Below are 26,270 nucleotides of genomic sequence, written 5' to 3' on the forward strand. Positions count from 1 at the left end.
ATAACTAATAACCGTTTAGAGCTATAGATGACCTTAAATTAACCGCTCTAGACGCCATTGGCGCAATCTTATTGGGCTTAGACCTTAGCATGCTCTAACAAGAGATATAAAAAGTAAACCCTAAAGCGCAATCACTAAATAAAGGAGATCTTGGACTATGTAGGGATGGACCGCTGTTGGTTCACTCAATGGAAATTTTGCTCCAATGTCTTAACTGGGTGACGACGAGCATTAGTGTGCGCTTGTCGAAGTGGGTTATTGGTCAGCTCTTATACTTTCGCCGTGCCCAGGCTGCCGTCACAAATATCCTTAACTATGAGATCAATGCTGCGTTTGTTCGCATTTAGAGTCAAAATGGAGACTAGAGACATCCGAGATGTGGCTTATAGGAAGTCTTGAAAAGAAACTCGATGTTCTATATCGACCCCTTAACTCAAGGCTAGATAAGGGACGAGTTATTCCAGTTCCTCATCTTTGGCCATGAGATAACAAGTGCTGGGCTCGGATGGGCGTTGAAGCACCTGGCAGATAACTAGGCTGTATAAGCACGTTTGAGGAGCGCCCTCGTTGACGCTTTCGGGCTCGATAAACCTGGACTCCTAACTACTTCTGATATCGCTTTAACAGATGTGCTATACTTGGATGCGTTCATTGCCGAGGTCCTCCGTGTATCGTATCCTGGCCCTGTGGCTTTTAGAGAGACGATCACTGGGTGCTAGATCCTAGGAGTCAACATCCCGGCTGGGACCCCCGTTCTCCTAGTTACGGGTGGACCCTCCTATTTATAGGAATACTATATAGAGTACGGCAGTGAGCGAAAATCCAAACGCTGGGATACTAACTTGGCACCCCTAGATCAGTTTGTGCCGGAAAGATGGATGCGCTCCGATGGCACATTTAACGCTATTGCGGGCCCATCCTTGCCGTTCTCGACTGGTGCGAGAGGTTGTTTCGGAAGGAAAATTGCGTTATTGGAAATGAAGTTTATGATAAGCATGCTTCTTCTCAGCTTCGAGTTCCCTGAGCTTGAGAGTCGCCTGAGCACATATGGGTCGACAGATGCCCAGATCAGACGACCTACTCAGTGCTACGTTTAACTAATGTAGAGCGCCGTTCGTTAAGAGTATATAATTGCCCAGTATAAGGACATAAACCGACCCAGCAGTTTTTCTTTTATTTCGATTTCGATATAGCAAGATATGAACTTGTATATAAAAGGAACACCCTTTGATGGAACCCAAATATAGTTAAGCGTGGATTTTTACTAAACTAAACTAGGGAGCATTGGCTCGTCTAATGCACGGACACGGATGATTATACTTTACTTCTTGTGCTTGATCTTAATAATAAACTGTCGTCTGGTAGTACTCCAGAATTTCTAGTGGATTCTCTTTAACTTAATTATCTAATCAATAACCTTTTATTGCTGCCCGGAAGGATTGCTAGGAAAGCCCGAATGAGAGTGTATGAGAAGATTAATATTAAAAGTGTTATCTAGGTAGTCCGCCCAGAAAGTGTTATAAAATATCTGATTAGTTGCCTGATGAGAGCTCTTAGTTCTTGATGGTGCCTCGGGCTGGGATGGATTGAGGCCTGCAGAATCTAAGACTCCGTTACTACTACGGAACGAACTTAATATAGCTAGATTGCCTTCTTCGCCCGCGTACTGCGGGGCAAATGTTCGGTAGTTTGGGCTATGCTTCGACTCCCGTTAGGACTTACACGCTATAGAATGGCGTAGTGCCGAGGAAAAATCGAGAGTACTTACGATATTAGATATTACGTTAACGATGGACCCCTGACCGGCAAGTCTCCTTATCAGACTGACGAACGATTTTAAGATCCATAACCTAACAGGCCAGGACTTTAACAGTTGACTTAACGCTAGCAAGCATTACCGTAATTTGTTTTCGGCCAGTTGCTAGCGGATTAGGTCTTTATAGCAAATAACGATAGTATAGATAGAAAGAGCGCTAAATAATGTCGGGACACTGGATACTGTCAGAAGTCGGCATTTTAAGCCTTATTTAAGGAGTTCTTATAGATATATCTGTGCGGATCTAATATTCTTAGTAGCGAGTAGGTCTTCTGCATTACGAGTAATAGCGTCCGCTACTATGCGAGCTTGCTTATCTCTTTCTAACTCTACCGGCGTGAGGTTATCGATAGCCTTCGGTCTAAACAGGAGGATATAGTAGTATCTATAGAGCGTTAACCCAGGATTTCGATTTTAAAATAAGTTCAGAGCATTTACTAATAAGTGAACTAAACTATACTAGCCCAGAATAAAGCGCCGAGCGAGCTATCGAGCGGCGCTAGACTTAGGTACGCCGGCAGACTTAAATTCTATCGGCAGAGCTCTTTTTTTAGCAACTTAGCTTCGTACTTCTTAATTATAGCACGACGTGGGCTGAACTTAGCGACTATTATATCCCCCACTATAAAGGTATGTATTAGGTTTGTACCGGAATAGGTTAAGAGGTCATTAGTCTAGACTTAAGGGCAGACGCTCACATATCGTAGTTAGTTTCGCTATCTCTATAACATATACTACGTAGTATTTATACTAAGCGGGTATTTATTAAGCCTCGCCGGTTAGGCCTCGTTAGTTAAGGGATAGCTTAGGGGGTATAAAGAGGGGGACTAAGTAATAAAGGAGCAGCTTAGGTATATATAGAGCGCTAGTAGTATACCTCGAGAGAAGGGTAGATTTTAATAATTCCTCTTTTAGACCCTAATAGTAGTTAGCCTCTATGAGCTTCTTCCCTATATCGTAGACTTATTAATAGTCTAAAATCTCTACTTACGAAGGGGACTAGGCTAGAAGCTTAAAATATTAATAAGAACGAGACGTAGTAAGAGAGCGTAGTCGGCGCTACGATAATAAAAAAAAGACGACTCTTTTCTATTGGACCCCCTAGAGTTACCTCTTTCTTAGTAAATAATATAAGAACGAAGCGTAGTAGGATTATTAACGTAATAGTAACGTAAAAAGACTATATTACTAGGAGTATTAACGAATTTTAAATAAAATAGCGAACCTCCTACCCTTACTCGCTAATACCTAAACCGAACGATAAGCGATAGGCTAATAAAACTATAAAAATAAGAACGATAATTAAAAAAAGAAATCCTTATCGTAATATATAAAGACCGCTTATATAAAAAACGAGTAAATTTAGAACGCTTATAGAGCTCTTTAAATAGCCCGGCCCCCGTGCTAAAAGTTATAGTCTTAGTTATAGTAGCCTCGGACGTTAGCTTTAATATAAATAAAAACGTAAACCCCTAGACTAAGGATAGTTTAATAAGCAAAGCCGTACTTAAAGCGCCGCTCGAGCAATAATAAAGCGACGAGTTCGTACTACCTAAGCCCCTATTTACTAGCTCCCTTTTAACTTAAGTAAGCGCTATAAGTAGAACGTTTATATTTAGACCGCTATCCCTCCCTAACTTATTATATATTAGTAAATCGGCATAGGATTTATAAAACTTCCTCTTTAACTATTACTATCGCTTCGACCTATAGGCTTAATAAATAAAAACAGACCGCAATAAAGTAGCGTATATAGTTAGCTACCTAAATAGTAGTATAAAAACCTCCTAAATATACTATATTTTCGACTACTAAAGGACCCCCGGTTTTATAATAAACTAGGTTATATAAGAGGAACTAAAGACCTTTTTATAAAATAACCTATCCGATCCTACTAACTAAGGAATAGTAGCGAGTATATAACTAAATAGTGCCTTATAAGGCTAAAAAAAAAAAGTCGACGAGTTTATTAGCCGTATTAATAAGCTCGAGATAGAATTAGAATATATCTTAATAAAGAAATAGAGGATCTCTACGCTAATAAGTAAGCTACGGCCCGAACTACGCCTCGTAATAGTATTATAAATAGAACTTCTATAGACTTGCCTATAGTTAGTATTACTAATAAGACGTATTAAATAATCCTTACTATTAGTAAGGAGCCTACGAACGTCCCCTAGGTAATATTCTAACTTAAACTCGAACGAGCTAATAGAAAAACACCGGGGCGTTAATAAGTTAAATACGTAAAGAACATACCGTAACTCGCTTAGTAAGGATACTACGTATTATAATTATAAAAAGACTAGCTATATTATAAAGGATTACCCGTAACCACGGGAGTAGTATTAGTAATACTATAACTACGGTAAAACTAGGCACCTTACTAATAGTTACCCGAGCGTTATATACTATAAATATAACTAAAAGGGGTATAAGGCCGCTAGTTATTAATTAGACCTCGCCCTAACTAAGTAGCGCGGACTAGTAACGAGCTCGAATACTATTTTAATAAAAAGAGTAACTAGTGATTAATAAGGGCGGCGCTTAGACGTCCCGACCTATATATACCTAAACTATATATAAGAAAAGCTAAGCGCCCTTATCGATTTAGGAGTAAAAGGGAACATAGTTAGTATTAGGCTACTTAATAGCTTTAACGCTAATCTACGAATTTACTTATCGCTATAGCTAGTAAACATCGAGGGTAAATAGATAGAAACGCTAAGAAGCTACTACTTATAGCTTCGAATTACTAATAGCGACTACGTAATAGAGATATAGCTATATTGCTTCGTAATAGCTAATATTATAGTACTTATACTTATCCTCGGTTTCCCTTAGCTAGAGGATATTAACCCGCTAATTAGTTAAAAATAAAAAAAATAGCGGTATCTAATTTACGAACGATATATCCGCTTAGACGCCTTAAAAAAGGGGCTACTAAACGACTTAGTTTTAGTAATACTCGCGCATATCGTAATTAACCTAGCTATAAATAGCGACGTAGTACTAGCGAGCGTAGCTAAGAACTAAAAGCTATGTTATTAAGACTTTAATAACTTATTCTTAAAAAAGAAGGCTATTTTACTACTAAATAGAGCACCGTACGACTACTATATTAAACTAAATAACGTAGCGCCTATCCCCTAAGGACCTATTTACCTACTATCGAACTATAAGCTCGAGATCCTACGTAACTATTTAATAAAAACAGAGGCTAGGGGCTAAATACGCCCCTCTATAAGCCTAGTAAGAGCACCTATCCTCTTTATACCTAAAAAAGGAGGAGAGCTACGACTTTACGTTAACTATAGAGCGATTAATAAAATTATATAAAAAAACAGAACGCCGCTACCGCTAATTAAAGAGATATTAAATAGACTATTTAATACTTCTATTTTTACGAAACTAGACCTTAAGAACGCGTACTACCGTATACGTATAGCCGAGGGTAATAAGTAAAAGACGGCTTTTCGTACTAAATACGGGTAGTTCGAGTACTTAGTTATACCTTTCGGGCTAACTAACGCGCCCGCGACTTTCTAAGCGCATATTAATAACGTTCTGAGCGGCCTAGTTAATACTATCTATATTATATACCTAGATAATATCCTAATATATAGTAACGACTACGTAGCGTATAAAGAGCACGTACGTAGTATATTATAGAGACTACGGTAATAGAACTTATATTTAAATAATAATAAATACGAGTTCTATATATCGCGTATAGGATTCTTAGGGTATATCGTATTTAACAAAAGTATAGAAATAAAACCCGCGCGTACTAAAACTATAATAAATTAGCTACTTCCGAAGAGCGTTAAAAATATATAGACGTTCCTTAGATTTACGGGGTTCTACTATAGATTTATTAATAACTACGCTAAGATAATAGTACTTCTAATAGACTTACTAAAAAAGGCAAAACCGGGATAATTAGAGCTACTAATACTAGCTATAAAGTCGTTTAAAAAGCTATTAATAGTATTTACTAACGCGCTAATACTACGATATTTCGACCCTACCCTACTTATACGGTTATAAATAAACGCTTCGGCTCGAGCTATTGGCTTAGTAATTACGTAATTATTTAAAGGTAATTAGTACCTAATTACTTATAGGTTAAGGAAATTAACGGATACGGAGAGCTGCTATAATATAAAAGACGCAGAGCTACTAGCTATTATAAACGTACTAAGGAACTAACGATATTACCTCGCTTATAGCTAAGATTAGGTCGTAGTATTTATAGATTATTTTAACCTATAGTTCCTAAATATAAAAAAAAGACTAAACGGGAAATAGCTACGCTAGCTAGATAAACTCGTAGCGTTTAATATCGAGATTAGGTTTAAACTAGGTATAAAAAACCTAGCGGATAGACTATTATAAAAACCTAACTACGGTAAAAATAGTAACGATAGCGGAGCGGAGGAGCTACTATTAAAAATAAAAGAAAACCTTTATAACGCTAAAAATATATAAAAGCCCCTTAGAGTCGTAGTAATAAAGTATATAAGGACGAGCTACGGGAGCAGCTCCTAAATAAAAAGGATAATAAGTATTCTAAAAGCGGAATTAGTAATAATATAGAGAAGTAAGCGAAGGAGGTTAAGAGCTCTAGCTCGAGAGAACTCTAAGGAGCACCTCGAGAGGTATAACGGGGCTACGAGCCTAGGGTATTAGAATTATAGCATAGTATTTAGAGAGCTACTTAAGCCTATTACTAGAACTATAAATCGTAAGCTACTCGTTCTATAAAACTTTAATATAATAAGAGTATTTAAAATAGTATTTAATAAAGAGGGGTTATTAATAATAAGTTAACTACGGGCTACTTAATAAAAAGACGTTTTTATAAAAGATAGGTAGTAAACTAAAAAGAACTAACGGCCTCGCTTAGCTAAGAAGAAGTAATAATAGAGCTAAGTATACGACTCTAAAGGGCTACTATACTATAGCGGCCGCGCCTACGTACTACTATATAAGGGGCTAAGGAGGGAAGTTATCGAAGTATATTATAATACGCCTACGGCGGGATATTATAATATAAAGCGGACGATAGCGCTACTAAAACGTTATTATTACTAAGATAAAGTAAGTAGGGATATAAAAAGTTATATTAATACTTATATAATATACTAGCGGACGAAGCCTCGTTATTATAAGCTATATAGCTTACTACGCCCCCTACTTACCCTAGTTAGGCTATAGTAAGAGATATTACTAAACTTTATTACGAGCTTACTTATATTAACTATACTAATCGGGAGGCGCCCCTATAACGTAATACTCGTTATAATAAACCGATTTACGAAGTATAATGTCTATATTATTACGAGGACGACCCTTATAGCCTAGGGATTCGTAAACCTCTTATTTATAAAGATCTTTACTAAGTTTAGAATACCTAAAGGGATCGTCTCCGATAGGGGGTCGTTATTTATAAATAAGTTTTAGACTTATCTCTATTACTTTTTAGTAATAAAGAGGTATCTTAGTACTACGTTCTACTTGCAAACGGACGGTTAAATAGAACGGTAAAACTAATACTTAGAGTAGTACCTTTACTACTTTTATACCTAGGACTAATTAAATTAGGCATAGCGTCTTTACTTAGCCGAGTTTATATATAATAACGCCTAGTACTTAGTAATCCGTAAAGTGCTTACTAAGGCCCTACTCGGGTTCTTATTTACGTACTTTATATCGATCTTAACGGGGACTCGAGACGGTATATAAAATATCTTAGCTAAGGAGCGTGCGGCCCGATTACGAGCTAACTAAGAAGCTTTATAACTTTTTATATAAAAAGTACGCGAGATATATAAGCAATAAACTAATAAAGCTAGGATAGATATATTGTATAAAATAGGTAACTAGGTACTATTATTAAAAAAGAATATTAAGAAGTAGCGTCCTAGCTAGAAGTTAGTTAATAAGTATCTAGGCCTATTTAAAGTTAAATTAATAGTTAGAACGGCGGGGGTCGCTTACTAACTAAACGTACTAACGTAGTATAAAATATATAATATGTTCTATATATCCTTATTTAAGCCGTATTAATACTGCGAGGAAGGCCTTCGGAAGCCCTTATTTATTAGGGATATAAACGGGGAGCTACTTTACGAAGTAAAAGATATTATATAATATAGAGGGCCGAAGAGGAGGCGATAATACCTAATCCGGTAGAAGGGATATAGTAGCGACGAAGATACGTAAAAGCTAGCTAGGCATATCGAAGACGTAGCGTTAATTAGTATATATAAAGAACGAGTTTTAATTAAGTAGTGCGCCCTAGCTCTTAAGGAGCTTAATAACGTAGCGAACTAGCTACTAACGACGAAAAAAGGGGGCTATATAGCTACGACTAAGTAATATAAACGCGCTAATTACTAACCGTTTCCCTAATCCTTATAACGCACGGAAACACCGCCCTTATTTATAAAGGGACCGCCCTTATATATAAAAAGGCCGCCCTAGCTATTATCTTAAGGGTCGTTATAAAAGAAATAATCTCCTTATTATTAGCGAATTTATAAATAATTAGCTATAAATACGGAGCGTAAGCGGGGCGACTATATACTAACTAAAATATTATTAGAGCGGCGCACTTCGTTACGAATAGTACGAAGTAATATAATTATAACGTCGTCGCGAGATAAAGACGTAACGCGGGAGGAGCTTATAGCTATTTTATTATCGTTATTATTAATAACGGGGGTCGAGCGGGCCTCTTTACTAGCGCGCTTAAGTACCCTCTGCGCATTACTAATAATAATTTAGTAAGTTTACTAGAGCTATAGAGTAATATTAGCGACCTAAGTAATAGTAATAATAGAGTAATAACGGAGCAATAAACCTCCGAATTATAAACGTTACTATTAAAAATAAGTACGGTACTCTAAAAGGTTTGTATTATAAATTCCGCGGACTTAGGGACCTAAGACGCTATTAATATAATACTTAAAAGAAGCGACGGAGTAATAATAATACTGAGCGCTTACCGTATTTTTATAAAATAAGTTCTGCGCAGCGTACTTAATATAATATATACTAAATCCTAGAAAAGTATAAAATAAAAGAGCGAACTAGGGGCTATAAATTACCGACCTAGCTAATTATAATACTCGGCTTTTAAATCGAGCGCTTTATATATAACGTAAGCGGGGTAGGGGAGCGGGCGTACCTAGCTAACCCCGATCTTCTTAGCGTTCGCCTTTTTCTTCTTTTTAATAAGAGTTTATAACGGTTAGTATAAGTAGTATATAAGTAGTAATATACGTATAAGGTTAGGGTAAGTAAAGGGGATATTAGGCTTTTTAAATAGACCGCTACCGTAGCTATTACTAAGCATACCCATAATACTAATAACCGTTCCGCCGCTAATAATAATAACGCCGCGATTAGGGGCTATAGTTATACTAAAACGAGTTAGTAATAACTACGGAACGACTTTAAAAAAGACTTACTTAGGCACGGGGAGTATATAAGAATAGGGATCTAAGAAATATTTATTAGCTATAATATCTACGTAATAAGGGAGTAGTATAGATATTAATAAAAATAAGAAACTATATATAAAAAGGATAACTACGAATAAAAAAAGAGAAAAGGAATTCGGAATTATAGTAGCTTAAAAGGGGGTTAATATTAGCAAATAAAAATAGGGCGACGACTACCTAAGTACTAGTAGTTATAAAGACGGCCTATAAGTAAGAGCGACTTAGGTATAGAATTATAGGGCTATTATCCGGAGTAAGGGGTCTATACTCGGGCTAACGGGTGCCGCTTATACCCGCCCTTATATTATATATTTAAGGACTTCTTAAGTAAGGGATTAATATAACGTATACGAACCGTAAATAGGCTTTAGGATAAAGCCTAGGGGAGGGAGCACCCTATTAGGCCTCGCTAGTTAGGCCTCGTTAGTTAAGGGATAGCTTAGGGGGTATAAAAAGGGGGACTAAGTAATAAAGGAGCAGCTTAGGTATATATAGAGCGCTAGTAATATACTTCGAGGGAAGGGTAGATTTTAGTAATTCCTCTTTTAGACCCTAATAGCAGTTGGCCTCTATGAGCTTCTTTCCTATATCGCAGACTTATTAATAATATTAGTCTTTTATCGCCGTTCTTATCGAACTTAAAGTCCTCCTCGGTTAAAGGCTCTATATCGTAGTCCTTATTACGGATCCGATATAGTCGGCTAAATACTATAGAGGTATGTCTATCGCGGGTCTAAGAGAATACGATAATCAACTTCAGTCTACTAAGTAACCTATATAGGTATTAAACTTACGTAGATAGCCTACCAAATCCTCTTCCTAAATGATCGTATCCGTGGACTTAAAGCCGAGTGTGACACCCTGAATATTATAAGCATCCACTATTAATTGAGAGAAAGGTAATAGGCTAGTTATAATATACGACCTGTATATACCGAGAGACTAAGCCATAGTCGCGGCACAATTAACCTAGTAGCAATTATCCTTTTAGTCTTCCGGGCCAGCCCACTAGAAACCTAGAAATAGCATAATAGCCACAAGATTTATATAATTACTCTCGTACTCCGTATCGTAAAGAGCTTTGGCACAAAGATAATGCGTTCTCCTCGCCGTAGCTCGATTAGTAAAGCCAGCTTCCTCGATAAGACTATTATCGCATACCGTAAAACTAAGGAGGAATATAGCCTATAGGACTAGAGGCGATGCCTAGCCTTAATAGTACTGTCGTAAGAAGTTCTCTCGGTCGAACACGGGGTACGCTATATATATAATCTCGAAGAAAGGACGGATGAGCTGGTCCGCGATCTATAGAGCCGGCATTGTGAGGGCCTCTTAAAGAGAAATCGTCTCTATAACCTTAGGTATATAATTATAGGCAGACTGGTCTGCGATGTAAGCTGGGATAGGATAGTGGACTTTGACGGGCTCGGTTGAGCTATCTTTTGGTCTGTAGATAACCTCGACGATATAAGATAGACTTAAATCTACCGAACAAGGATGTTGCCTTTAATTTCTCTGTGTTTAACTTAGTTAGAGTTGGCCATCGTTACTAATCCTATTAGACGTGACGGGGCTGTTAGTGAAGCTGCTATCTTCGATAAAAACTTCGGTCGGGGCTTTTGTCTCTTGCTCTACTGAGCCCTGCTCATTGCTCCCGGGCTATATTTATGAAGATTGAGCCTGGGGTTTATGTTTATTACGTTATAAGTTACGCTTTTTACGGATATATCTGGCGCGTCGTGAGCTTCTTTTTAATAATGGACTTGTATCGGGCTGGGCGAAAATACCTACTTACCCCTCTTAGATTCTATAAGCTCGCAAGGGATTTGGCGTGTCCGGCATTGCTAGCAGGGATAAGCGTCCCCTGCGTTATATTTAACCCGTCTGGACCTATACGCTTTGTAAGCCACGCGAGCGCGATTAATCCCAGGCTTCATAGCACTAGTCGAAGAGGGATTTCCGCTTATTATCCTAGAGTTAAATCTCGGGTGGATGAGCGCACGTAATTCGCAAGTCGGCGAGGTTATTCGATATTAACGGTGTGTTCTTTCGGAGGCGTCGCTAGCTTAAAGATTGAAGAAGCCGAGGTGATTAGATTTTACTACCGAAATGTGGAGAAGTAAGTTACAAAACGCCGCGGGCTCTCGGCTGTGGCTAGTATTACTCATGCGCTATAGCGCTTTTTTCTAGGGCATTAGTAATACCCAGTTTACCCTAGGTCTGCGCAGCTAACGATTAAATTATCTAGCTATTAGGAACATTTTAAAGGAGTTGAGAGACCGTTAATTCGTGGCTACGCGTTAAGTTTACGTAAGGCGCATGTGTATATGACGAGATGGCGAGGTATAGAGAAGGAGATTAATCTTGAATCTAGTAGTAGTACCTATAAAGCCGCATTTATGAATCTACTTTAATGTGGATGCGAGATGCTAGGCTGAAACCGTACCATAACATCGTAATGACCGCGACGAGGTTAAGGTAAATGCTCATTGCATAGTTTCTTGAAAACCGTCTTCTTATAGCAAGCATGTCTGGACTCAGTTTATCGACATCCCCAGGACGTCTCGCATCGCGTGTTTCTTTTCGGTGTTAGATAGAAGAGAGGAATGGTAGTAGGAACATGTTGGCCGGGCTTACCTTGATGCGTGCGATTAATTATCGCCTGTCTAGACCTCGGCCCGTAGACGAGCAGGTTCGCTAAGGATGTTGCCCCCGCAACCATGAGCGGGATCTAGTTGCTCTTTACCTTGAACAAGGATGTTGGGCTATGAGGGGAGAACGTGAGGACCGTTAAGACAAGGAGAAGTGCCTGGTATCGGAAGTATATTGGAAACAGGCGCTTCTGTAATGTAGTGAATGCGGACTTGGGAAGTTCGAGATAGCAGATTTTGGTGTTGATAAACGTCTGAAACAGTGACGTGCCGAGTAGTGTCCCGTAAGAGATGATATGGTAGGGAGTAAGGGTTGTTATGATTGAAGGAATTCCGAACGCTATTGTGGTACTGAGAGAGTTAGTACGAAATTGACTCGATTAATTGATGGGCGTTAGTCTATATGCAAATATTAGATTATATAGTAACTATTGATGCCGCTGAAATAAGCACACGGGATGCGGTGTTCTGCCATATCCGTAAGCTCCGAGCACTTTCGGAAAGAAAACGGATGCCGAGTGGGGCCTGATTGAGTGCAAGGGTAGGCCTAAACCGGCAACTTTACGGCGGCCCGGACGATCTAAGCTAATACTAAGTTGATCTTATTGTGAGAATGATAGCTTGTTTATAGAATATGTAATGGTTTTATAGGGTTTTTCGCATCCTTTTCTCTGCTCTAACGATCGATGGAAGACTCGGATTGTGCTGGTTGTGTTGCTTACTATTTCACTGTTGCTGACGACTCTTTGAGCCGAGTGGGATGGACCCGAAAGGATTCGGATCTTTCGTGGTGACGTAAGTAACGGCGAATCGATCTAACTCTTTCCGTTATATCTTCGAACGGTCTCTGAGGTATTATGAAATTTTCTAGTGTAGGCATATAGGCACGATCTGAGTACGACATCGATGGTACGCGAAACAGTTCTAATGTGCCTAATTTATAGATGGCCCAATTGCCTGTGTAAGTTAAGTTATTTGAAATCGCCTCAGAATTAAAGTAATCCTCCTCGCGCCCCAAAAGGTATATTTCTACGAGAGAAAAACACATTGTAATAACTCCGCATAGCCATCAAGATCTTTTACTTCAGATTTCAACGATTAAGAGTTAATTATCGCAAAAGGATTCGCTCTTTCCTTATATTATAATCGCTAACTGAACTAAGTCTAAGTCTATACGAAATTATGTATCTAAACAAGTAGCAGTCTATCTGCATTCATTCAGATGTTCCGTTATGGCCGCTGTTTCTATGCCTCTATTGTCTTTGAGTTCGTTATTAAGTCGTTAATGTGCCATCACAGGCCCGCCTACCGCCTTGCTAATGTTCTTTACTCCAAACGCGCTAGCAATCATGCCGATGCTAGCGAGACTATAGCAGCATAGTAAACCAGTGTTGTACTGCCGCAGGTCACTATGTCCCTTGCCAGTGTCAACAGCCTGGACAACAGCACCTGCTAAAGCGAGACTGACGCCGCCGCTAATCTGGAAAGCCGTGTTGATTATGCCGCCGCAAAGGCTCTTGACGTTGACCGGCACCGAAGCTAGCAGCACGACGGTGATAGTGTAGTAGACGATAGTTACGCCCGCCACACCCATGACGGTGGTCGGAAAGACGTGCTTCCAAAAGTTAAGGTCGTCTTGTCGCATGAGCGCGGAAGGGATAGGCGCGATAGCGCAGATGGCCATGCCGATTACAAGGAGGAGCTTAGTGTTGAAGATCTCGAGCATGCGGGACATGGAGAGGCTGAAGATGAAGCCGGTTGCGCCCATGGGGAGGAACCGGAGGGCGGTCTGACCTGCGCTGAGTTGGTTGACCTCTTGGGCGATGAGAGTGGTGTAGTAGATCGTGGTCTGATATCCTCCATATGAAACTGTTCAAGGGTAAGCACATGGTCTTGGTATTGAAGAAAGGTGTATGACTTACCGAAGCCACCGATCCAAAGAGCAGCAAAGTTCTCGAGCTTCTATAGCGACAGCGGTATGATGGGGTTGGCAACCTTCTTCTTAACGTAGGTGAAGGTAACAATTATGGCGATACTGACGACTAGCAGCGCGATGATGAAGGCCTTGCCCTATCCGTACTTACCGCCACTCGAAAGCACGAAGCTGAGCAGGATGAGGCTAGCAGTCGACAGGCTAGCGCTAACAAAATCGAGTTTGGGCTTCGCGGTGCCCTCAAGTCTGTCCTTGGGGAGAAGACCCTAGCCGATAATGCTAAGAATACTGGTGACGGCAGTGGGGATGTAGAAGATGTACCGCCAGCCAAGCGACGAAGTTAAGAAGCCTCTAAAGATAAGACCTAGGCAGAACCCAACGGCACCCGTAGCACTAAAGATTGTTAGTGCAAGCGTGCGGTCTTTGGCGATGAAGTAGTTGCTGATGATGCCGACGGCCGAAGGCATAGTCATAGCAGCGCCGATGCCTTGCAAAGCTCGGAAGATAGCTAGCTGAATGAACGAGGTCGCGAAACTATTGGCGATCGTCCATACACTCAGCGTCGCTATGCTAGCGCAGAAGATCATCTTGCGACCAAAGCGGTCCGCAAAGACGCCGGCGAGAAGAAGAAAGCTACTAAAGGTTAAGGTGTATGCCGAGATTAGCCACTGCAGCTCTGCATTCTTGACCTTGAAGTCCTTCTGGATGGCAGGGAGGGCAATATTTACGGCCGTTATGAAGATGTTGTCCATGAGCTGAGCGCCATAGGTGCAGAGCAGCACGATGGCTCCTCGGAACGATGCGACGGTGCCCACGTCCGGGTAGGCTTGGCCCGCGCCGATCTCGTACTTAGCGGGCGTCTGGGTGCCGGACCTACCTCCGGGTGAGGGCGGGCCCGAGCTCACGCCGGAGACCGGGGACGGCGGCCGTGTTGATTGAGGGGTAGTGAACTGGGAAGGTACTTCGCGAATAGTGCTCACGGGGCCGGGCTTCGCGGCTTTGGGGAAAGCGGGCAACTCAAAGACGCTGTCTTTGGACTCGCGCCTATCCCTTGACCTGTGCCGGCTGATGGCCGATGCGCTTCGTACAAGCTCATCGAGGTCCTCTGACTGGTCGTGCTCCAATGTTACGCGCGAGGTTTGAGAGACTGTGCTTCGGCGGCGAGTGACGGGCATGCTTGGGTAACTAGCTGGTGGAACGAAAGTCGGGGCTTCTTTAAGCGCCGAGGTGCGGCGGCCGAGTGGCTCGCCGTTACCGTCCGCCGAGACCCGGTGGTTAAGAGAGTGCTTGTCGTGGAGCATGTTTCGCTGTCTCTGTTGTAAGAAAGAGTGAAAATTATAAGGGGAAAGGATATTATGTGGAAGGATGTCAACCACAGGAAACGATTTCGAAATTCATTAGCGCCTGACGATCTTGAAATATATGAAATCGCGGTGGATAGTGTAGTGTTCGTGATGGACTCGCTCTATGAGAAGGGTTGTAGTGATATTAACCTAATAAACCCTTATCGGTTGGGCAGTGGCTGCAGAGTTTGCTACATGGTAGACTTTTGTTATGTTTATCTCCTAGACCTTAGGCGATTCTTATGTCGCGATGTTCTATAGGTTTCTATAGGCTTGTTTGCGCGCCAATCTTATGCCGGACACTATAAGTGTTCCTTGTCACGGAACCATTCCTAATGTTTATTAAGTAAGCGCTGTTAGGTAAACTCTTAGAGCCGGGTCTAAGTAGAGTCTATATATAAACTAATAATAACCCCCCCTAGTTAAGGTAAGAGTCCCGTGCATAATAGTAAGTACTTAAATATTAATAAATCCCGGCTAAATTTAACTAATCGGACTTCGGTTTTTTTTTTTAAGGTACTTAGGTTAAAAATATTTTAAAAATAAATTATAGCTAATTAGGATACTATTACTTAACTAAGGTCCGCTTTATAAAAAATAATTCTAATTTATACCTTTTTTTTATTTTAACTAAGTCGTATCCTTTTTTTTAAATTTTTATATCCTTTTTTTAAACTTCAACCCTTTATTACGATTTTTATTAAAAGAATTTATTATAAAACTTACTATCGCACTCGAAATTTATTAATAATTAATTAAAAATATTTCCGAATTAATTTTATAATACTTTCTTACTATTATAATAATAATAGCTTTAAGTTCTATATTAATAATAAAAAGGGCTAGCTTAAGAATCTCCCTATATTTAAAACTAATAATATAAGTTTTATACTTATTATTATAATTAAATACGTAATTTATTTACTTATTTTTATAATAATAAAATTAAGTAATCCTATTACTAAGAGAACTTTATTACCGTTATTTAAAAGCTAATCGCTTTTATTTTAATAGCTATTATTAATCGTCTTTTAATATATTTAAAAAGTATTTCGAAAAAGGTTATTATATTAACTCCGCGATTTTTTAAAAAAGATCCCTTTTTATTACTATTAACCTCGAGGTTACCTATAAATTACTTTTTATTTTATATTAATATTTTTAACTTTATTAATAGTTTTTTATAAAGTACTATACTAAAATAATATTATTTATAAAGGGCTAAGATATATCCCTAAATACCCCCTAAAAGCCTAAGGCTATTATAAATAATAAAGCGTTATTTACTATTCTTTTTAAAAAGAACGGTATTATAAAAAAAAATATTTTTAAAATAGTTTTAGTTTATAAAACTAACTATTTTTAATAAGACGTTACTTAAATAAAAATAAACGTTAAGCTCGGACCCGAAGAGAGTTATAAAGTTTATAAATTATAAAATATTATTAGTTAGAATAAGTATAACTTATTCCTTAATTAAAACTCTTTTTAACCGGATTTTATAACTTACTCTCCCCCCGATATATACGAGCTAACTTACTTAGTATTTTATAAATATTATTACCCTAAACTCGTACTAAATAAAAATATCTCTAGTACGTTACTTTATTAATACTTATATATCGTTATACTTAATATTAATAATTCTTAAAAAGTTTTAAAATTTCTAAATAAATAAGCTAGAATAGTAAAATAGTTAAGAATAAGCTAGTCTAGCCTACCCCTATTAATAATTTTAATAATAATAAAACGGATTCTTGAATAAACCCCGCTATTTTTACTTAGATCTTTATTAAGGATATAAATAAATAAAAAGTATAATTAAGGGTTGAAAGATAATAAAGAATAATTAGTCTAGAGAAGTTTATAAATAAAGAGTTTATTAAAATAGAAGTATTTAACTTATTCCTTTTAAAATAGTACTATATAAATTAAGAATACCGTAGTATTATAAATAAATATTCGTAATAAATATATAAATAGAAGTTAAGGCTATAAATATTAAGTAAATAATATATTACTTATAAATATTTCCTAAGAATTTCCTAAAAATTTCCTAAAGTTTTCCTAAAAGTTTCTTAAAAACTTCTTAAATATTTCTAAAAAGTTTCTAAAGAATTTCCTAAATATTTCCTTAATATGTTTTAAATATTTCCTTAATATATCTTAAATACTTTTTAAATATTTCTATTTTTTTAATTTCTATAATATTTATCAATATAAATTAATTAATAAATAATAAAATAATAAATTATTAACTTATTTTAATAAATTATAAGCTTATCATATAATTATATATTTAATATAGTTTACTAGTTATTTATAATTAAAATATTAATATTATATAATAATATATATATTTATTATTATAATAAATAATATATATATATAGTCCCCTTTGGGGTCCGGTCCGCCTCATTAGGGGCCATCTTCGCCTTTACGGGTAAGCTAGTCTATCAGGGTTAATATTGAGTTTCTATTATATACTTTAACAAGACTTTATAACTAACTACAGCCGGCCGCAGCCGTTACCGAATACTAATAATCCCGCCGTAACATATTAATCGCTTTTTAAATAGCCAAATACTACTCCTTACTTTCTCCTTTTATCTTATCTAAAAATAACCTCTCCTTAATATTCCTATTTAATACGCTTACCTATACTCTTTTTAAGCTCCTAATTATATTATTAAGTCTAAGCTTATCTATACTACTTTATTATATTAGAAAGGTATTAATAAGGGCGACGCCTATTATAATATATCTATTTATTTTCTATAAGTCGATATTACTAATATAATATTTATTAAAGCAATCTCTCTATAGCCCGGGGTCGTTTAGTATAATACTTATAAGATCGAATAACTTCTAGCTATCGAGGAAGCCCTAAGGGTCGACGAGTTATTAATAACGTCTTAGCATTTTAATAAAGTATACTTAAAATAAACGGTTAGATAGTAATAATAATAGCGTAATAGTAATAGATAGCAAAGGAAGCGTCTTTAACTTTAATAAAAAAAATAAAGTAACGAATATATATATATATAAGTAAAATTAAAAATACTAGGGCAGATATCGTAAGGTCGATATTATTTAACGATAGTAACGAGGGCATCTCTAATACTACTATTATAAGTTACTATTACTTAAAAAGGTAGCTAACTTAGCTAGGTGCGCGGGCTTATAAGGTAATAACGTCGGGCGCCTAATATCGCTATTAATAATCCGTAGTTATAAGCTTTATAAGAAGGAAAGTTAAAAAAGTAAAAAATCTAAAAAGAAATAGTCTATTAAAATAGTAAGAGTATTTATTAATACTATATATTACTACCGTATAATTAATATCAAGAATCGCCCGAGTAGCTAGTAAAAGCAAAAATAAAAAAAGCAATATATATATAGTCTTATTATATTATTATTATTAATAATTAATTAATATTATAATTAATAATTATTTAGCTAGTTTCTCTTAATTTATATAAACCTTAGCGTTATAAATATTTTACTAAGTAAATAAAGATTTTAAAACTATTTTTAAATAATAATACGTATATTACGAGCTTAAATCCTAACTTATTAACTTATAATTTTAATAATATCCTTAACTACTTTAATAAGTTTATAATATAAAAAGTATATAAAGTTTACTAAGATAGTATAAATATTTATTAATATTATATATTAATATTATATAGTTAATATTAAGAACTGCCTAAGTAGTTAATAAAAACAGAATATAAAAATAAATAAAAAGTATATAAAAGCTTTAAAACTAGGGCTATAATTATATTAATTATACTTAAAATTTAAATAATAATGTAATAGCTACTTATGCTCTTTTTAAATTTTAATAATAATTATTATAACTTAATATATATAACTAAAACTAAGACCCGCCCTATAAACTTATAATAGCTATAGTATATTATATATATAAAAATATAAGAATATAAAGTAAGTCTTTTAAATAAAAGAATTATAAATAAGTTATATATAAATAAAAAGTAGTAATTACGTAATAAAGTAATTATTATAATTACTTTAAGTAATCGCTTATTAGTATTTATTAAGTAATTACTTAATAAACAAAAGTAATTATTAATAAAAAATATATTTATAAGCGGACTTATATATAATATAAACTTAAGCTAGGCTTAAGAATAGACTTTTTATAGCTTTTTTAATAATTAACTTAGTATTAAATCTTATAATTATTCTTAATTATTCTTATTAAAAACCCCTTTTAATAAGGTTATAATTAATTACTAAAGCTTTATTTATTTTATAATTTATAAATATAATTTGAGAGAAGCTATTTATAATTATAATACTATTTACTTAGTACTCGTAGCCTTAGTTTTTATTAATATACTTATTATAATTAGCTAGTTATAATATTTTAATTACTCTTATTTAATAAGTTAACTTTACAAAACTTACTAAAAAAAAAAAAAAACGACGATATTTTTTAAAACCTTAAGTACTTTTTTATTTAACTCTAAAAAACTTATTAACTTAATTAATAAACTAGCTAAGGCCGAGGATAATAAAATACTTAACGTTATTTATAACTCTAATAATAATATAGTGTTCAAAAAGGTAAATTATAAAGAAATACGACGTATTATTAAATAAAATAATAAGTAAAATAAAAGACTCGCAAAGCTTTTTAATAATAACTCTACTTAGATAGTTATAATTTTAATTAAAAATAATAAATATATTATTACTTTTTAAAATATAGTTAACGAAGCTATAATTAACTTAAGAATTAAAAAAAGAGAAATAAACGGTTTAAAATAAAAAATTAGAACTCTCTAAGCTATTATTAATATTATTAAAACTCTTATAAATAAATAAGAAAACTTAAGTTTAATATACTTATTATTTTTAATAGAACTACTAAATATCTTAAAGGATTTTTAATTTAGATTAAAACTTATTAAACATTTTATATTACTAATTTTTATAATAAAATTAAACGAATTATTTACGTAATAACTTTTTTTTAAAAATAAGCCCTAGAGTAGTTCGAACTTTTTTAAAGAAAATTCCTTAATAATGACGGTTATTTACTATATTATAAAAAAACAACCGTAAATATTTTTATTAATATAATAAGATTTTAAAATACTTTTAAATCTTTATTTTAAAACCTTAATAAAAAACGATAAATTAAAAGAGACCTAGTTAATTTTTAATAAACTAAGTTTATTTTATATTATATTACTAAGTTTAAAAAACTTATAATATAATTCGATTTTATTAAAAAAGCCTATATTTTCTCGTTTTATTAAGGATTAAAAAATAAAGTTAAGGACGAACTTAGGAAAGTAAAAATATTAATAGATTTTTTATATTATATTAAGCTTATTATTAAAATTAATACTCAATTATATAAACGACGTAAGAAAAGGGAGAAATACGGCGCTTTTAAATTAATTTTAATAAAAAATACTAAAGCTATAGTGAATTACTAAGTAATTATTAAAATAACCTAAGAAATTAATAATAATAAAATACGTCCTATAAATAATATAGAGGACCTATAGACTTTAATATTACTAAATATAAAAAACCTCGTTAAAAAAAGACTTTAAATATTATAATTATAATAAAATAAGGTATATGATTAGAAATTATTAATACCCTAAACGTATTTAATACTAACTTATTTTAAAAGAACGAGCTAATATTATAAATAAAAAAGTCCCTTATAAATAACCTTTATAAATAGTTTATTATAATAATAACTATTTTATTTATTAAAATAATAAAGAATAAATAAGATAGTACTTAAAATAACTTAAAAGTAGTAAGCGATCTAAGTATAATATTACTTTATTTCTTATTAAAACCCTAATAAAAAAAAAGAAAAAAGGAAATACTTACTTATTAACTTTATATTTTTAAAGAGAATAATATTAAATAGTTTACTATATTTTCTTAAATTTCTAAAAATATAATACAAAAGGGTAAAACGGACCCTATTATAAAAAATATACTTAACTTTTTTAAAAGACGTATTAAGTAAAAACTCTTAGTTAATATAAAGGAATAGCTTTTTAAGTTTAAAAAAAAAGGATTTAATATAAAAAGAATTATAAATAATCCTATTTATATAATAAGAATTAATATATAGGTATTATAAATTAATATACGGACGTCGCTCTTATATAAGCGTTATTATTTTACTTTTTAATTAGTTTAAAAAAATAGTACTTCCTTATAAAAGTAGTAAAAATAATTATATTAATATAACTATTTTTATTATTCTCTTCAACCTAAGCTCTAGTTTAGAATTTTTAAAAATAAGAATACTATTATAACTTACGTACTTATTTAGAACTATTATATTACTTATTTAAGATTTATAAATTTTAAATAAGTTAATAATCTAAGCTTTTATAAATCTTAAATAAATAAGGCTTCTTTTTATTATATATTTAAAATATATAAAAAGTAAATTATAATAACGTTTATTTAACTACCTCTTTTAACGTAATTATAATAATTTATTATTATTATAAACTATTTTTCATTAGTTCTATTTTTTTAAATACTAGGCTATATTAGTTATTTATTTATATAATTCTTTATTATCCTCTTTTTATTAAAAACGCTAAATTAGCTCTTTATTTATTATTAAAATAAGCTTAATATTTAGTTTTGATTTAGCTAACTTACTTTTTTTATAAGCTTAGTTAGTATTAACTTATTTTTATTTTTAAATAAACGGCCTCGCTTTTTATTATTAATACCTTAGTTATTATAAATAATATAGGTTTAATTAACTAACCGGCTTTTTTTAAATAAAACTAGTTATAATAAAATAAGCTATATTATATTCTTTAGCTTATTATAAAAGGATATAATAATTCTAAAGTTAAGGATTTAATAATATAGATTTAAAAAAGATGTTTTTTAAAAACGTTATTAAAAGTATACTTTTTATTTATTAAAAATAGCTAAATTTAATATTTTAAAATAGATCTTATAATAATATAAAATACTTAGCGTAATTATAATAATATAATTTCAATTATAAAATCCGAGGGGCTTTACAAATAGCCTCTTATTAAATAAATTTTTTTTTTTATAAGCCGGCTTTATGTCCTAATTAAAATAAAATATTTAAAAGAAAATATTATTTAAAGTTTATTTAAGTACTTAAAACGAGTACTTATATACTCCTAGTTTATAAATACCTCGTCCTTTATATAAGCTAAGTAAAAGCGTAGCTCTTAATTACTAATTATATTTTATATAATATTAATAAGCTAATATAAGTAACTAAAACTATTTAAAAAATAACTTTTAATATTATTATTACTTAACTTAGTATTAGAAATAATATAAGTATTAAAGTTTTAGTATTTTTAAATAAAATAATAGGCCTATTATATTCTTAAAAATGAGTATATTACGTAAAAGTACTAGAGGATTAAGCGTTAATTATTAAACTTTTTATAAAACTTAGTCTAGGCTTTTTTAAAAATATACTTAGTTTTAATAAAAATAATAAGCTTTTATATTATAAAAACTTTATAATATACATAAAGGGGGGCCTTATTAATAACTATATTAATATAAGCCTTATCCTTATTACTTAGTATAACTATTATTTATATTAATAACTAATATTTTTTATTATTAAACTTATTACTATTATTACTATAACTACGGTCCTTAACCCACTTCTATTTAGCCCTAAGTATAATATTAAAGTTAATATAATAAATATAAAGTTATTATTAAACGTTTAGAAACTACTTATTTAGTATAGCTTTTATTTATTTATTATAGTTTATAATAATAGTAATAAGGTAACGGACTAAGTATTAGTTTATAAATTAGCAGATATTTACTAAAAAAAACCGGAAACCCTTTAGCTTTTTATTATTAATAAAGCTAAACGTAGCGTTATAAATAGATTTAAAATAAGTCTACTTAGTAACTTAGAAAAAAGGGAGCTTAAAACGATTAGTATTATAAATATTATTAAAGCTAATTATTTTAGGGAATCGTTTTTATATTTAGAAATAGTAAAAAAAGGTTTAAATAAGGTTAATAAGGCGGTTTAGCTCGTCGTTTACCTATTTTACTATATATAAAATATCTCGCTTATTAAATAGTTTAATTAATATTATAATTAGTAAGTATTTAGCTAGTTTTCTTTAGTTTATACGAGCCCTAGTATTATAAATATTTCGCTAGGTAAATAAGGACTTTAAGAACTATTTTTAAATAATAATACGTATATTACGAGCCTAAATCCTAACTCGTTAGCTTATAGTTTTAATAATATTTTTAATTACTTTAGTAAATTTATAATATAAAGGGTATATAGAGGCTTTAAAACTAGGGCTATAATTATATTAGTTATACTAAGGGTTTAAATAATAATATAATAACTACTTTTTCTTTTCTTAAGCCTTAGTAATAATTTATTATTTATAACCGTATTTACGAAACTTATATTATTAAATACTAGTGCTTTATATAGGCCTAGGCTTATTAAACTAATTATATTAAAAAGTATATTAAATAATTTAGCCTTAAGCTTTATATTTATTCTATTTTATAATATTAAATTTATTAACTCTTATATAGTAGTTTTTTTCTAACTTTATAAGTATAAAAGATTAATTTTAACGGGATTACGCTTTAAAAAAAATTATATAATACGGTATATTTTTTAACTACATAATATACGTAATATACCCTAAGTACGCGCTTAACGTAATATAATAATTTTAATACGAAAACTACTATATAATTTAGGATAAGTAAGGTACCCTTTTTAACTACTTATGAATAATAAGCTAAGTAATATATCGATATACTTACGTAGCGGCGCTGGCTAAAAAGGTTAATAGTAGAGGTTAGCTATGATAATTAGTTATAATAATTAGCTATAATAGTTAGAAGCAGCCTTTTTTAATTATAAAGGTTCTAAACTTTAATAATAATGTAGAGGTTTTTAAAAAAAGGGCTAAATAGGCTAATATTTATTATTTTTTAAAGTTTATAAAGATTTCTTTTATTCTTATTACTTTTAATATTACCTAAAGCTACTCTTTATTTAAACTAAATAGATTTACTAAATAACTTTATTAAATAAACTTATTAATATATAAATTATTATTTAAATAGCTAGTTAGATAACTAATTAAGAAGTTAGCTAGTTAAAGTATTATTTTAATGAGAATTTCTTAGTATATAGTTAGTAATTAGTAAGTTAAAAATACTTATTAATAAGTCTACTTTTCTTAAGCTAGGTACCCTTAGTTAGCTTAATACTATAACTATTATAATTAATATAAATATATTTAAGAATTAATAAAGTACTTTTTAATAATATAAAATTTAGCTAGGTAATAATATAAATACTATAAATAGCTAGGTTAATGCGGATATTAAGATTTAATATATTAATATTAACTTAAAAATTATACTTTATAAAGCTAAAAATTCCTTTAATATAAGCTATATTATAAATATAAGGGAATATATAAAGGGCCCCTTAACCCTTAATAAAAAGGAATATATAATATAGGATTTAATTATTTATATAAGCTGATACTAAGAGGTTTTATATATATTTAAATAAGTATAGCTCGCTTTTTAAATAAATAAAAAAAGGTTAAAAGTTATTAATAAAAAGAAAATAACGGTTAAATTAGTTAATTTTAATTAGTAATTAAGCATAGAGCGTAATATATTTAGTTTTTTTTAAATACGTAATATATAGTACGGCCCTAGTAAATTACTTTATTAAGAAAATAATTTCTCTTATTATTAATACTTAAAAAAACCTATAAAATATTCTTATTTAGAATTTAATAAAATATTATAAATATTAATTTATACTTTATATTAATATTATAAAAGAAATATTTCAAATTACTTAAATAAAAATAAAGTTAAAAAAGAAAAAATTTAAAAATATTTTAAGAGCTTTTATTTTATTAGCTTATTTCCTACTCTTATTTTCGTTAATTAAGCGCTATTTCTATTTCTATTATTTCATTTAAGTAATTTTATTTTATAATAAACTTACGCTCTTTACGGGCCTAGTTTATTAAAAACTTATACTTTTTACGTTTTTATTTAAACTTAAACTCCTGTTCTTTTCGTTCTTTATCTTCTTAGATCTTATTAACCCTTATTTATTATTTTTTAAATATAAGATAATTTATATTTATTTACGTTTATAATTAAACAGCTTATTTTTGTAAATTATTATAAAATATTAAAGAACTCGGGGGGTTTTAACTTTTATTTAATAAAAAAGGTACTTTAGAAAATAAAATACTTACTCCGCGTTAAGACAAGGTATTACTAAGATTATTATAATTATTAAAACTAAAGCTATTAAAGTTCTTACCTTAAGAACTACTTTATTAATTAGTAACTAAATCCTTATAAGTTCTTTATTAAGTACGAGATAGTTCTTTAATATTAGTTTATAAACTCTTAGCCCGATCCCTTACCTTTTTTTTTAATTTAATAATTAATAAGTATTTATTAAAGCGTATTTTAGATATACTCTAACGTTATATTAAATACTAAAAACGGCTTATAATACTAATATTTTAATATAAAGTTATAATATATTTATAATACGTTACGAAATCCTACGATATTAAATTCTAATCTTAGTTACGAGTACTATTAAAGTTAGTTAATACTTATAATAACTAATTATTAATACGTACTTATTAATTATAATAAGTAAAGGGAGATACCGGCTAGTTTAAATATATAAAACTAAGTAAAAGATCTCGACCATATTTATATTATTAAGTATTAAAAGCTAGTTTTCTAAAGAAACCTTAGTTATTTTATTATAGAACTTAGTTATAATATATAGTTCTCGTTTATACTTTACCTAATTAGTATACTACGGAAAGCTTTTTATAAAGTAATAAGTTATTATTAATTAAGTAAGGTATTAACGAGAAATATTTTAGAAATATTTTAGAAACGTTTTCCTTTTTTAAAATATTTTTA

General features: G+C 31.9%; 3 protein-coding genes across 3 annotated transcripts; 1 reads left to right on the forward strand and 2 right to left on the reverse strand.

The window, feature by feature from the left end:
• Positions 1-188: 188 nt before the first annotated feature.
• Positions 189-10,965, forward strand: CLUP02_17670 (cytochrome P450; the record flags this gene model as incomplete). The annotated part of the gene is made up of 5 exons (XM_049296578.1): positions 189-331; positions 557-659; positions 720-768; positions 856-1,084; positions 10,908-10,965. 5 exons carry the CDS (start codon positions 189-191, stop codon positions 10,963-10,965), a joined length of 582 nt encoding a protein of 193 aa, XP_049137802.1.
• A 759-nt stretch (positions 10,966-11,724) lies between these two features.
• On the reverse strand, positions 11,725-11,856 carry CLUP02_17671 (uncharacterized protein; the record flags this gene model as incomplete). Its single annotated transcript, XM_049296579.1, has 1 exon — positions 11,725-11,856. The coding sequence occupies one exon, from the start codon at positions 11,854-11,856 to the stop codon at positions 11,725-11,727; it is 132 nt and encodes a 43-aa protein (XP_049137803.1).
• Positions 11,857-12,058: 202 nt separating this feature from the next.
• Positions 12,059-15,212, reverse strand: CLUP02_17672 (major facilitator superfamily transporter; the record flags this gene model as incomplete). Its single annotated transcript, XM_049296580.1, has 7 exons — positions 12,059-12,318; positions 12,434-12,503; positions 13,276-13,847; positions 13,901-13,940; positions 13,974-14,020; positions 14,063-14,177; positions 14,292-15,212. 7 exons carry the CDS (start codon positions 15,210-15,212, stop codon positions 12,059-12,061), a joined length of 2,025 nt encoding a protein of 674 aa, XP_049137804.1.
• Between the last annotated feature and the right edge of the window lie 11,058 nt (positions 15,213-26,270).

This window comes from Colletotrichum lupini, chromosome 10 (assembly GCF_023278565.1).
Source record: "Colletotrichum lupini chromosome 10, complete sequence".
Lineage (NCBI taxonomy): Eukaryota > Fungi > Ascomycota > Sordariomycetes > Glomerellales > Glomerellaceae > Colletotrichum > Colletotrichum lupini.